General features: G+C 38.6%; 1 protein-coding gene across 1 annotated transcript; it reads left to right on the top strand.

Annotated features, from left to right (window-relative positions):
* Nucleotides 1–1752: 1752 nt before the first annotated feature.
* Nucleotides 1753–8380, top strand: aph1b (APH1B gamma secretase subunit). Its single transcript, XM_038701282.1, has 6 exons — nucleotides 1753–2067; nucleotides 3738–3908; nucleotides 4640–4713; nucleotides 5574–5696; nucleotides 7147–7274; nucleotides 7455–8380. Exons 1-6 carry the CDS (start codon nucleotides 1955–1957, stop codon nucleotides 7620–7622), a joined length of 777 nt encoding a protein of 258 aa, XP_038557210.1. The 5' UTR covers nucleotides 1753–1954; the 3' UTR covers nucleotides 7623–8380.
* Nucleotides 8381–12076: the final 3696 nt, after the last annotated feature.

Here is a 12076-nt window from a genome sequence, read left to right as displayed (position 1 = left end):
ATATTTACTCAATACTGTACACATTTGAGGTACCTGTACTTTACTTGAATATTTTCCACATTCTACGTCTACTCCACTACATCTCAAAGGGAAATATTGTACTTTTTACTTTAATACATTTATCTTACTGCTTTAGTTACTTTACAATATAAATAATAAAATCCGGCTTTTACATGAACACATGAGTAATAATAATCTTATCATGTAATGTATACTATTATAGCAGTCACAGGGGACATTTTTCTGCAGTGAGTACTTTTAATTTTAATACTTTTCCTGATTTTACTTACATACTTTTACTTAAGTAACATTTTCAGTGTAGTACTTTTACTTAAGTAAAGGATCTGAATACTTTGTCCACCACTGCTTTCCTCTGTCAAACATTAGAAAACAAGAAAAGCGGTGAAATCCATAGAAATCTATCTGAATGTGCAGGGACAGATTGCCAACATGGAGCACGTACCATTTCAGTTAGTAATTGTGCTTTGCTAGTGCCTACAGTATTACCTTTACCATCAATCAAATTACCACCTTTAATTACTGCTCCAATTACTTAATTGGCAACCTTGTGAAATCCAGCTTTGTGAGTATGAGATTTTAACCGCATTCTAAGATAGATAGGCTAGAAATCATCCCCTTTAATGTACATGAAATATATTTCAACACTATTTTATTACATCAAATCAAAATGAAAATAGGTTTTGTTAAAATATAACAAGTAAACAATACAGTCGTTCTGTTAATGCTGTTTCACAGATTTTAATTTGGGCTAGTCTGACCTCATGTAGTAGACAGATGTATACTGTGTGTGCTGCAGTCAGTTATTGTCTATGTATGTACTCTAATTACTCTGATTTTATTTTATTATTATTATTTTATTATTATTGTGTTATGGTATTTTTGTATGAGTAAGCACATCATGAGCAATGTACAATCCTGAGTAAAATTCCTCATATGTGTACACATACCTGGCAATAAAAGCTGATTCTGATTCAGATTATGAGCTTTGGGTTGCATGTTGCATATTTTTTAAACAGTACTTGAAGTATATGAAGAAGTATTCAGTACAATGTCTGGATAAATATTTCACCCTTTCTTATTTTGTTACATGCTTTCATAATGTCTGACTTAATTTTAAATGACTGTTAAATTTATTTTATTTTAAGACCAAGATGGTGTAGTGCAAGTGAGATGTTTGTGGCTGCAAGAGTAAGGACCTTTCATGCTGTTTTAAGAAACCTAATGTTTAAATTCATGTGCCGGCTTAATGGGTCACAAAATGAAATAATAATGGGCTTAACTAACAAACAGCTAAGTACTACACGCTACCAATCCCGCATGTGGAAACACTGGTGTAATTGTCTCCGGGTAGAACAATGATTTTCTTTTTAAATAATTTTATATATTTTTATTTATTTTTATAACCATGATTTACTATGGATTTTCTTGATGTGTAGGTATGTGTGTATGCATCTGCGTTTTCGGATATGTATTTATGCATTGTTGTGGGTAAGATTTGGACCTTGAGTCTGTAATAAAGTTTTTGATTTTGATTTTGATTGATTATATTTGTTTTGTTTTTTTAAGGTTGACTAAGTAACAGCTGTCCAGGGACTTTACATTAAATTTACATCAGTGTTTTATTAATGTGCACGGTCCTTGCTAAATTAAACTGAATTAAAAACGAGCGTTTTTTGTAATATTTTTTCCTTTTTGCAATAAAGTCACGTGACAGAGCGTGTGACGTCACGAGACCCCGTGACCCGCTGCTGGTGGAAGCGAGCAGAGGAAACTCTCCCATCAAAGACGACAAGCAGGCAGCGATTTGTAAAAGTTTAAAGGACCAAACTCTGTTGTAAGCCACAGCTTCGAGGAACAAGACAAGGCGCTTCGGGTCGCGCTGCTGGACGCGGATCCCCCCCCCCAAAAAAAACAACAACAACAAAGAGACAAAATGACGGCGGCGGTGTTTTTCGGCTGCACCTTCATCGCCTTCGGCCCAGCCATCTCTCTGTTCCTGTTTACCATCGCCCGGGATCCGCTGAGGGTTATTTTCCTCATAGCAGGGTGAGAGTTACTTTAAATTCATCAACGTGGGATTGTAGTTAACTTATCTTCATCACAGCAGCGTGAAACAGACGCTACTGTCCTGTTAATGTCATTAAACCAAGTGTTAACCAGAGCTAGCCTGCTAGCTAACAGACCAACTCATTAGCTGTTAGCTAACGGCATTATTAGGTTCCATTTTCGGACATCCTGCTATTGCGCTTAACCTAGTTTCTTAAACACGCCCTCAGTTGTCAAGCTGTTCAGGCTTGTTCTCACACATATGTTCAGACAACACATTCGATTTTACAGTAAATTTGGAGACAAGAAAAAAGTGCTGTCGAGAACACTTTCAAACTTGATAGACTGCCATAATCTGTCCGATAATGGAGGTGTGGGACTGGGGGCATAAGGCTAACAGTAAATTAGCTTGTTTTATCTGAAACAGGCCAGTGACTATACCAAAGACAAAAAGTGTTAGTAGTAGAATAAGTAGCTTGATGTAGCAGTTTAATTTGTGCTAAAAATAAGTCAAAATCATATATTAATTCTTCTTCTTCTTCTTCTTATTATATATGTAATTGTATCTATTTTTAAGGAGCTGTAATCAAAAGAAGTGAGAAGTTAAGGGAAGTGGGCTTGTGAGCAGGAGGTCGCTAATTTCTTGAATCGACAAATCTTAAAGGTTTCAAAATGTATGTGATTTTTATTGACACTGTCCTTTTTTATATACACACCTCCAATTATACAACTTGACCTTTACATCCATATAAAGTTAAAATGATTTGTAAATTACTTTATTAGACAATCTACAGAAAATTAATCAGAGTTCATTTTGATTATAGATTAAATATATTTTTTAATCAAATAATGCCCAGTGCCTAAAATTCTCTTGTATCTCAGTGCTGAATGCAGTAACCTGATAATGTCCATGGCTATGAAAGTAACATATATGTCCTGCTGTCTAATTCTTTCAGCCTGGTTTTGTATCTGATCCTCAAGTCAGTGTTGTGCCAAAAATGGACAGTCTGTTAAAGTGAATACCCTGTGGGAATTTACCTAATTTATTTAGACTGTAAGGCAGCATCCACATTCAAAGCCATTTAAGACCTTAAAGGTCCCATATTATACAAAATCTACCTCTTTCATGTCTTTTCAACCTAAATTTATGTCCCCAGTGTGTGTAAAGGCCCAAGAATGGATCTGTGTAGCATAGGATCTCCTCCAGCCCTTCAGCACAAGCGGTCGTTCCACTGAGCTAGAGCTGGAGGTTGTTCAGTATGTCTCGCAGAAAATGCTTACGGTTGTGTAAATAGTTTCTGGTTTTCCCTCTGATGTCCTCTGGCTGCTCTGCCTCAACTCTGATTTATGAAGTTTCCTGATGGACAGATCGCTTCACTTGTTGCTAATTTTACAGTAACACCTAGCTGCTGTTATCAGCTAGCTCTGCCTGAACCAACTGTCTAAAGCTTCTGTATTAACATCAGAGGCTAAAAACGAGTGTTCGGACAGAGGGTGAATAGAGGTGCTGAAGCAATGGACAGTATTGGAAAAAGAATGTGTTTTTTTTTAACAATAAAGCATGTAGGACCCCCCTCAGGTGTCGCAATTAATTTAATATTATACCTTCCTGTTCCTGAGCTTCCTTTCATGTAACTGATTGTGTATGTGTTTGTTATTTCCCCCCTCAGAGCGTTTTTCTGGCTGGTGTCCCTGCTGCTGTCGTCTCTGGTGTGGTTCATCTCGGTTCAGATCAGTAATAAGGACAGTGCGGCACAGCAGAAAGGCCTTCTCATCTTCGGCGTGATACTGTCCGTCCTGCTGCAGGAAATCTTCCGCTTTGCTTACTACAAGCTGCTGAAGTAAGTCGCTGCCATAGCTGTCTGGCGGTTTTACACACAGTCTCTGTTATAACACTACCATGATGATTCTGAATAAATTGAGTGTGAGTCTGAGACTTTTACCATCACATCCTTCATTATACAGTTGTACAGAAACCACTAGATCAGTCAAGATCAAACAATGGCAGGTTAATAAATACTGTTCTTTTTGTTATTATACAACAAATCAACATATTTTACCCTTATAATGTACATGTGCTGTCAATCAAACTGTGCCTTCAGAATGTCACTGCCAATAAAACGTCTTAAGGAAGAAGCAAAATTTCTTACTAATGATTTAAAAACTTATTTGTCTCAACTACTCAAAACTTGCTTAGCATTAGAATGTAGTGCAGAGCTGGGACAGGTTTTCTAACACCAGCAGCCACTAGAGGCCAGTAAAGCTTTATAATCTGCCGGTTATCCTGCAATATAATGAATGGCCAGTGCTGCCTTTGTATCATACAAGTGTCCATCCAGTATTTATCACACACTGTTGGCAGATACTATGAGAGCTTTCCAGCATGTTTGCCTGATCTGGTGTTCCATTTTGTTCCAGTTTCCTTCCTTTAGTCTTTTTATGGTAAAGGTTCGACGTTGCAGCTCGTATCCTCTTCCGCTAACTGACATGCATGATTCCCGTTGATGTTCTTGTTTACAATGCACAGTGAAACTAGGCACTTAAACACTGACGTTTGCGTGTTGTCCTGCAGGAAAGCAAATGAAGGCCTCCTCACTCTCAGTCAAGAGGAAACCATGCCGATCTCCATACGGCAGCTGGCCTACGGTACGTTTACTCTACACTTCACATCACTATCTGTTGCCTTTTAACATTTAGACATTTGAGAGTTAAAAAAACATCTGATAACTAGTTTTCATCCTATATTCATTTTTTTAAGGGGCACTCCACCAATTTAAACATCACATTCAGTTTACTTGTCATGGGAGTTACTAGTGAAAATGGTTGTTTTAAAGGAAGGCCTTTGTTACAAACTTGGAAGATGTACATGTTTACCAGGCAGTGAAGGTCTATCAAGTTGTTAACTGCTTCATTTTTAGCCATACTTTTATTTTTTTATCTGTGTAAAAAGTTCCCCAGTGTAATACAGGCACAATACACATAAATACATGGATCCAAGGATTACTTAAATTTGGTTATTAAAGAATTGTGACCAATATTTGTACTTACATTTTACAGTTAAAAGATATCTGGTGGCCAACATATACCCAAGTGCAGATATATCCGTGGTAAATTAAAATCAATAGAGCTGTGCAGCCAACTATTTAATTAATTGCCAAGTATTTTGATAATTGATTAATTGCTTTGAGTAAGAATTGAAGGAAAAAAAAGTAACAATTCTTTGATTCCAGCTTCTAAAATGTGAATATTTTATGGTTTCTTTACTCTATGACAGTAAACTTAATATCTTTAGGTTGTCAAGACATTTGAGGGCATCATATTGGGCTTTGGGATACACCGATTTGACTTTTTTCAACATTTTAGAGACCAAATAAATAATCTATTAGTCAAGAAAATAGTTGACTATGAAAATAATTGTTTGCCGCAGCCCTAAATGGGGTAAAGATTGCCCTGGTGGAAAATGCAGCAGTGGAATTAAACTCTCCTGTGTCGTTGTTTTGTCTCAGTGTCCGGCCTTGGCTTCGGCTTCATGAGTGGAGCGTTCTCGGTGGTGAACATCCTGGCTGACTCTGCAGGGCCGGGGACTGTGGGGATCCATGGAGACTCGCAGCACTACTTCCTGTCCTCAGGTACCAAAGCCCACAGAAATGTCCTATTTTTGGACTCAACCAAAACAGCTATTAGCTACAGTGTGTACTTGGCAATTGTGTCTTTGTACTCAAACATAGATGACTTTGTGTCATGACATTACAGCATTTATTTAGTCTGTAAAGTCAATCCACTGTTTTGGCTCTCAATACATTAAAACTAGGGGTGCAATAACTAATCGACGTAGTCGGCACCGTCGCCATAACGGAGTAAAGTGATGTTAACAAGTTACTAAAACAACACAACATCAGCGCTGGTATTAACACCTTCATGACCTAAAACCTCCAGAGTGTGGGAGCATAGGTCTTGTTTAACATTGCAGGTGTGCTCTAACTTTACAATCATGAACAACGCGTCGCTATTTGCTAATGGCGACGTTTACAGCTGGACAACGTGTTGCTGCCGAGGGTGCAAGATTAGACAACACCAGACAAGTTTATACTTTCTAAAGAAAAAAACAGTTCTCCTGTTTATGCTTGAGGTGGCAGCTAATCCGCCCCAGACTCCTTTAAAAAAAAAAAAAAAAAAAAAGGTTAGTGGTGTTGAAGGTGTTGAGTTAGGGGAAACTATATAAACGTGGAACGCTGTCTAACACTAGTTAGCAGCGCACTGACCACCTAGGCTGGAACTCGGGACAGACTGGGCCTCTTTCAGACTTGTGCGTTTGGTTTGGAACACTGTTTCACAGATATTTCACGAGCTGACTGGTGGCTGTGTTTGTGACGCCGGCGCCGATGGCCACAATACGCTTACCTTTACTACATGTGTCTTTCTGTTATGCACTTTTCCTGTCCGCCACAGCGGCGGATAGCCAAAGATTTCACCCACCACCACCAAGTTACCTGCGGGTGCTCCTTTCATTACCTGTGTGACACTAAAGTTTCTGTAGTGTCAGCTTCTGTCAGTTGATACTTCCTCTGCAGTCTGCTTTACTCTCGCGTGTCATGTGACCAGAGTGTAATCCCAGTCTTTGCGATTAGAAAATCTCATTTTATCATATTGTGATAATATCGCAAATGCAATTAATCGTTCAGCTCCACTGCACAGATGCTTATTTCTTACTGTATATACCTGTTTGGTCCATGATGAGACTGGATTTTAGCGGAACTTTCTGTCGCTACACTAGAAATACTCATTAAAAGGTGTATTTTTGAAAGCAGTATTCATTTTATTGTCTTGACTGTTAATTAGCAAATGACCAAAAGTTTAATTTAAAAGCTGATGGCTAAATGTAGGCATTGTGTAATTTTGCAATTCATAATCCGAATACTCTTACTCTTATTCGTTTCAAGAATCGACTATCAAAATAGTTGGTAGTTGCAGCTCTGATTAAAACATTCCCACTGCTTTCCTTGGGGTGGCAGGGGGCAACAACAAGATGTAGTTTACAGAATCCTGCTTGTAACACTTGTAACACTTGTCCTTTTGCAGCCTTCATGACGATGGCCATCATCCTGCTTCACATGTTCTGGGGCGTCGTCTTCTTCGATGCCTGTGAGAAGCAGCGCTGGTGGGCGGTGGCTGCTGTCGTTATTAGCCACCTCGTTGTGTCCTGCCTGGTGAGTGTTGCTGAGAATTGGCTGGATGGATTTCTTAAGTCCAAGTAGATACAGAAAATAGCACTGCCTAAAAAAATAATAATTAAAAAGTAAAACCAGGAGAAGAGCATAAACTAAAGGTGGTTATTTTTGTGTTTTCATGTTTTGTGTTGATGTCATTTTCTTCCTCTTCTCATGCAGACCTTCCAGAACCCCGAGTATGTCGGCAGCCTGGTTCCCACCTACGTCATCTTGTTCTTGATGGGCGTGTGGGCTTTTTACTGTGCCGGCGGTTCGCTCAGGAACCTCAAACTCTGCCTCACCTGCAAAGACAAGGACCTCCTGCTTGCCAACCACCGGCCCAGATAACGCAGCACACCCGGCGGTGTGCAGGACTCTATCCAAAGATTACGAGTTCACACACACACACACACATACACACACACACACATCTCCTGAACACAACAAAGACCTAACCTCTCTGTTAATCTGCTGTCTCACTTAAGAGGAATTTTAGTATCCTAAGTATAAGAACATAAAAGTGGAAGCAATGAATGTTTCTCAAATGAAAAGAAACAAAGAAGGGAGATCATTTTGATTCACACCCAGCTCAGTTTGTTTGTATGGATTTAATTCACGTTTAATGATGAGTTTGTATTAAAAAATACAAAATATATGTCGGGCTAAAAGTGTCCCGTTTGTTTCTTGATACTCTAAAAGAAACAGGTGAACAAACGTACAAAAGGTAGAAAAGGTGGGGACACTCTCCACATTCTGTAAATATTCTAATGTTTTCAACATTTCAGACAGATATCTTCTTTCAAATGTGTCAAATCATTCAAACGGTGGATTTACCATTTATCAACAAAACTCTGTGTATATATTTCTGCATTTTTAATTCCCAGGATGTGTAGATAGTGAGAAGTTTTAATCTTTTTATTTTACTTTATCGTTAGTCTGTGTAAGAACTTGCCTTTGATTTGAAATCACTTTTACAGAAGCTGAGAGGGGAACATGACTGGTATCTATTTGTTTTTATCCCAATTATGTTGAGGTCTCGACTTCATTGCCTCTGCAGGCCATAGATTAGGGCAAAATAATCTAATTGTGATTTTTTTTATTTTTTTTTATTCTACCAATATTGCAATTGCGATTTAATATGTGATAAATTTTTAAGCTCTTCACCTTCTGTATTATTCAAAACTGACAATAAATCAGTGTATAGTATGACCAACACAATAATAGATATATTAAACATACACTGTTCTTTCTTGTAGGTCAGGCCTGTGTTGTGATGAAATGAAATGAAATGGTGATGCATGAATTGCATGAATTATTATTATGAGCAATGGTGGAAAAGAAATATTAAATTATACTCGTATGAGAAAGATAGTTTGAGAGTCAAGTCATGGAATTAAATAATATGAAATAATATGATATAATATCATCAGGTCGGCCTACAGACCACAAGGAAAAGTACACCACATTGTTTTATACAGCGCTCAATAGAAAACCCACAGTTCTTACTCAGTTCAAATATCCTAGGACTCCATCTCTCAACAAAAAACTAAAAAAATACTCTGTTCAATTGAAAAGTTGGCCAACGAAAATAAAACCAAGTGACTCCTCTCGTGTTTCATAGACAAGCTTAGTAGCCTAATTCTCCGACAACACCAGAGTTCCCCTGCAGCCTACGTTGCTGGTGAGCAGCTCACTGGCTGTAACTTGGGACAGACTGGGCCTCTTTCGGACTTGTGTGTTTGGTTTGAAACACCGTTTGACAGATATTTCCTGAGCTGACTGGTGGCTGTGTTTGTGACGCTGGCGCCGATCGCCACAATACGCTGCTGTGTATTTTTCTTGTCCGTCAAAGTGGCGGATGGCCCGACAATTTCAGCCACCACCACCAAGTTACCCGCGGGCGGCAGCTGCTACTTTTATTCCCTGTGTGACACTAAAGTTTCTGTGGTGTCAGCTTCTGTCAAGCTTAAGGTTGTTGTCCAACAAGAAGGCAAGGTACAGCGTGACGTGCAGACTGCTTTCTGCTTGGGTGTCATGTGACCAGAGTGTAATCGCAGCCTTTGCGATTAGAAAATCGTATCGCGATAATATTGAAAATGCAATTAATCGTTCAGCCCTACAGATGTCATCATGAAATTGTTTTAGTTTCAGTAACAGTGTCTTGATTCCATGCTTGAGTACGAACAGCTAAAGCAAAAATAAGGTGCTAATTTTAAGGCTAAATGCTCAAACTTTTAATTTCAACATATTTAATTTGCACTGATCATTACAATTTTGTTCCTTCTGATATCCTAAATCATTCTAACAGATCACAAGTTTTATCCCACAGCTGTTTCGGTTCTGAGAGGCAAGCAGCTCAGACTGAGAGCGAGGAAAAACAAGCGCGATTTCGAAAATCTTAATGGATCAAGGATTTAGATTTTATCGTCAAAAAGCTCTGATAGCCACCTTTAGTTAACTGTGATCTTGTGAAAAATATTCCTTCTATCTCATGATTGTGAGAATAAAAATGTTTAACAAAATAACAAATACCGGAGTCCTTATTTGAAGGAAACTGGAGTCAAACACTCTCTGCTTCCATACAGGGTGTTAGCTGTCACATACTTTATCTCTCACTCCTATGTGTAAACCTAAGTTCATAACACCGTGAACAGGTGGACGTGTTGGCTCAGTGATCTTTGAATGTTAAATGTCTTTGTTGCCTTTTTTTATGTTGGAGTTGTTTGTGAGCGATCGCAGGAGTTATTGTGTCCCATATGTTCCACATTCCAAACAACGAACGTTTCATTTTTGCACCTGGTTTTGTTTTGTTGTTGATCTACTTGTACAGTTTGTGTAGTTCACAGTGTGTTTCACTCGTTTATTAGGTACACCTAACTGTCAATTAATAAATCCTCCATGAATGGTTATAATGTCCTGTTGTGGTAACTGTCTACAGATGTGTTGATTGAACTTTATGATCGTTATCTTGTGGTGGTGTTGAACTGAACTGCATTATACAGACAACCTACCCTGTGATATAAATGTGGTGGAAAGAATAATAGAAACACCTATCCATATAGCAATACAATTAAACATACGTTCATGTCTCCCTCAGGATGAAGATCTCTTAACTTTTCATCTAGCACCATCATCGGGTCAAAATATAAACATTTGTCCAATACTTTGGTTTATGACTAAAGACATACCAGTCCACGTCAGTTGTCATTTGTGTTTATTGCTAATTAGCAAATATTAGCATACTTAAACTTGTTAAAGTAAAATGGTAAACATTATATCCACTAAACATCATCATGTTGTAATTGTGAACAAGTTAGTATGTTTATTCTTAGCGTTTAGCTCAAAGCATCGTGTGTCTATAAGAACTGTCTTATAGGAACTAATGGGCTTGCGGAAGTTTTGAGACCGAATAACACCAGACTTATTCTTCAAGTCCTGTCACGACATCTAATTTCATACAGAAAAACATAAATCTGCAGAAAACAATCAGTCATTTCATGGGACCTTTAATGAGCAGTCTGCAGGGCACAAATCAGGCGCCAGGTTTCCAGTACTGTGTGTGTGTGATCAGAAGGATGTTGGAGTTGTAATAGTTTGTGTGTTTGAGATCAAGAGACTAATCGCATTTACAAACCAGAAATCACTTTTTTTTTTTTTAAGTGTTGCCCCTTAAACCCTTCCTCCTCCCCCCCCCCCCCCCCCCACTCTCCCCCGGTCCTGTTTCCATTTATGAAAGCAGACACCTCCTGGCTGGGCAACACAAAGCCTGGTGGGGTCTCTGAGGGCTTCAGTCAGTCAAAGACCTTTTTTACCCAGACAGACAGACGCAGGAAGCATTTCCTCTGCCGAAAACCAGACTTTCACATGCTAATACAACTCTGGTGACACTGGGGTCACCTCAGCAGTCTTGAAGATTTGTTGTTTTTCTGTCAGGTTTTGGGAGGTTGTATATTCAGGTTCAGGTCAGGTCATCACGGTTTAAACAGCAACCAGAGGTGAGACCATCAAACAAACAGGAAATCCAATTTCAAAATGGAAAATAAATAATTGACCCCACTGCTGGTCCCAAGAAGCTACATTACATGCCAGAGCTAAAAAGATCATTAAAATCAAAGAGATTCATCCAGAGAGCACTGTGTTTATCACTGAGCAAATGTCCTGATGGTGTGTCTGCAGTTTGCAAAGATTCCTCTTTCATTCAGTATTAATTTAATTTCTAATGTGATGCAAATTGCACCATACTGTGTTGTAGGATATAAGTTTAATTCAACACCGAGTGAAAGAAAGCAGTCACAGTCTGTCCAACTCATACTGCTGAGGAATAAGAAGCCAGGATTAATCTTGTAAAATATCTTTTTTTAATTGTACAATTCTTTCAGAAGTAAATTGTACTGATTTTTTAATGATAATTTCCATTCCACTGACTGTGGACCACATAGGGGCACTGTTCTCATGGCTAAGTGTATCTACAGTTTTTTCCTCCTCTTTTGTCTATATTACGTTTTAATAAAGTTGTAAAGTTTGATTCAGACTTTTTCTCAACAGATAAATAACGTGTACATAAAGGCATCTCCCCGAGTTAGGCGTTTTGTTAGTTATATTTCAATATATTTTATTTCATTAGGAGTTATCACTTAATCTGCAACAGATGTGGGTTCAGTTTCACATGGTGGCTCTTTGTTTTACTGCTGTCAGCAGGTCAGATCGTCATCTGTTTGGCTCCCCGGCTCGGCCCCGCCCACCCGCGCGCCCACCTGCGCATATTTTATGCTAATGAGCAGGTGCAGCGGTTCTTGAGGCGC

Source organism: Micropterus salmoides, unplaced genomic scaffold (assembly GCF_014851395.1).
Source record: "Micropterus salmoides isolate LMB-PRFRI ecotype aquatic unplaced genomic scaffold, ASM1485139v1 Ms_hic_scaffold_6, whole genome shotgun sequence".
In the NCBI taxonomy this organism is placed as follows: Eukaryota; Metazoa; Chordata; class Actinopteri; order Centrarchiformes; family Centrarchidae; genus Micropterus; species Micropterus salmoides.
Note: the sequence above shows the minus strand (reverse complement) of the source record. Positions and strands in the feature narration are given on the sequence as shown.

Coding starts and splice junctions, on each gene's coding strand:
- aph1b (XM_038701282.1), top strand. CDS start 1,955: ATGACGGCGGCGGTGTTTTTCGGCTGCACCTTCATCGCCTTCGGCCCA. Junction 2,068..3,737: donor GTTATTTTCCTCATAGCAGG/GTGAGAGTTACT, acceptor TTCCCCCCTCAG/AGCGTTTTTCTGGCTGGTGT. Junction 4,714..5,573: donor CATACGGCAGCTGGCCTACG/GTACGTTTACTC, acceptor GTTTTGTCTCAG/TGTCCGGCCTTGGCTTCGGC.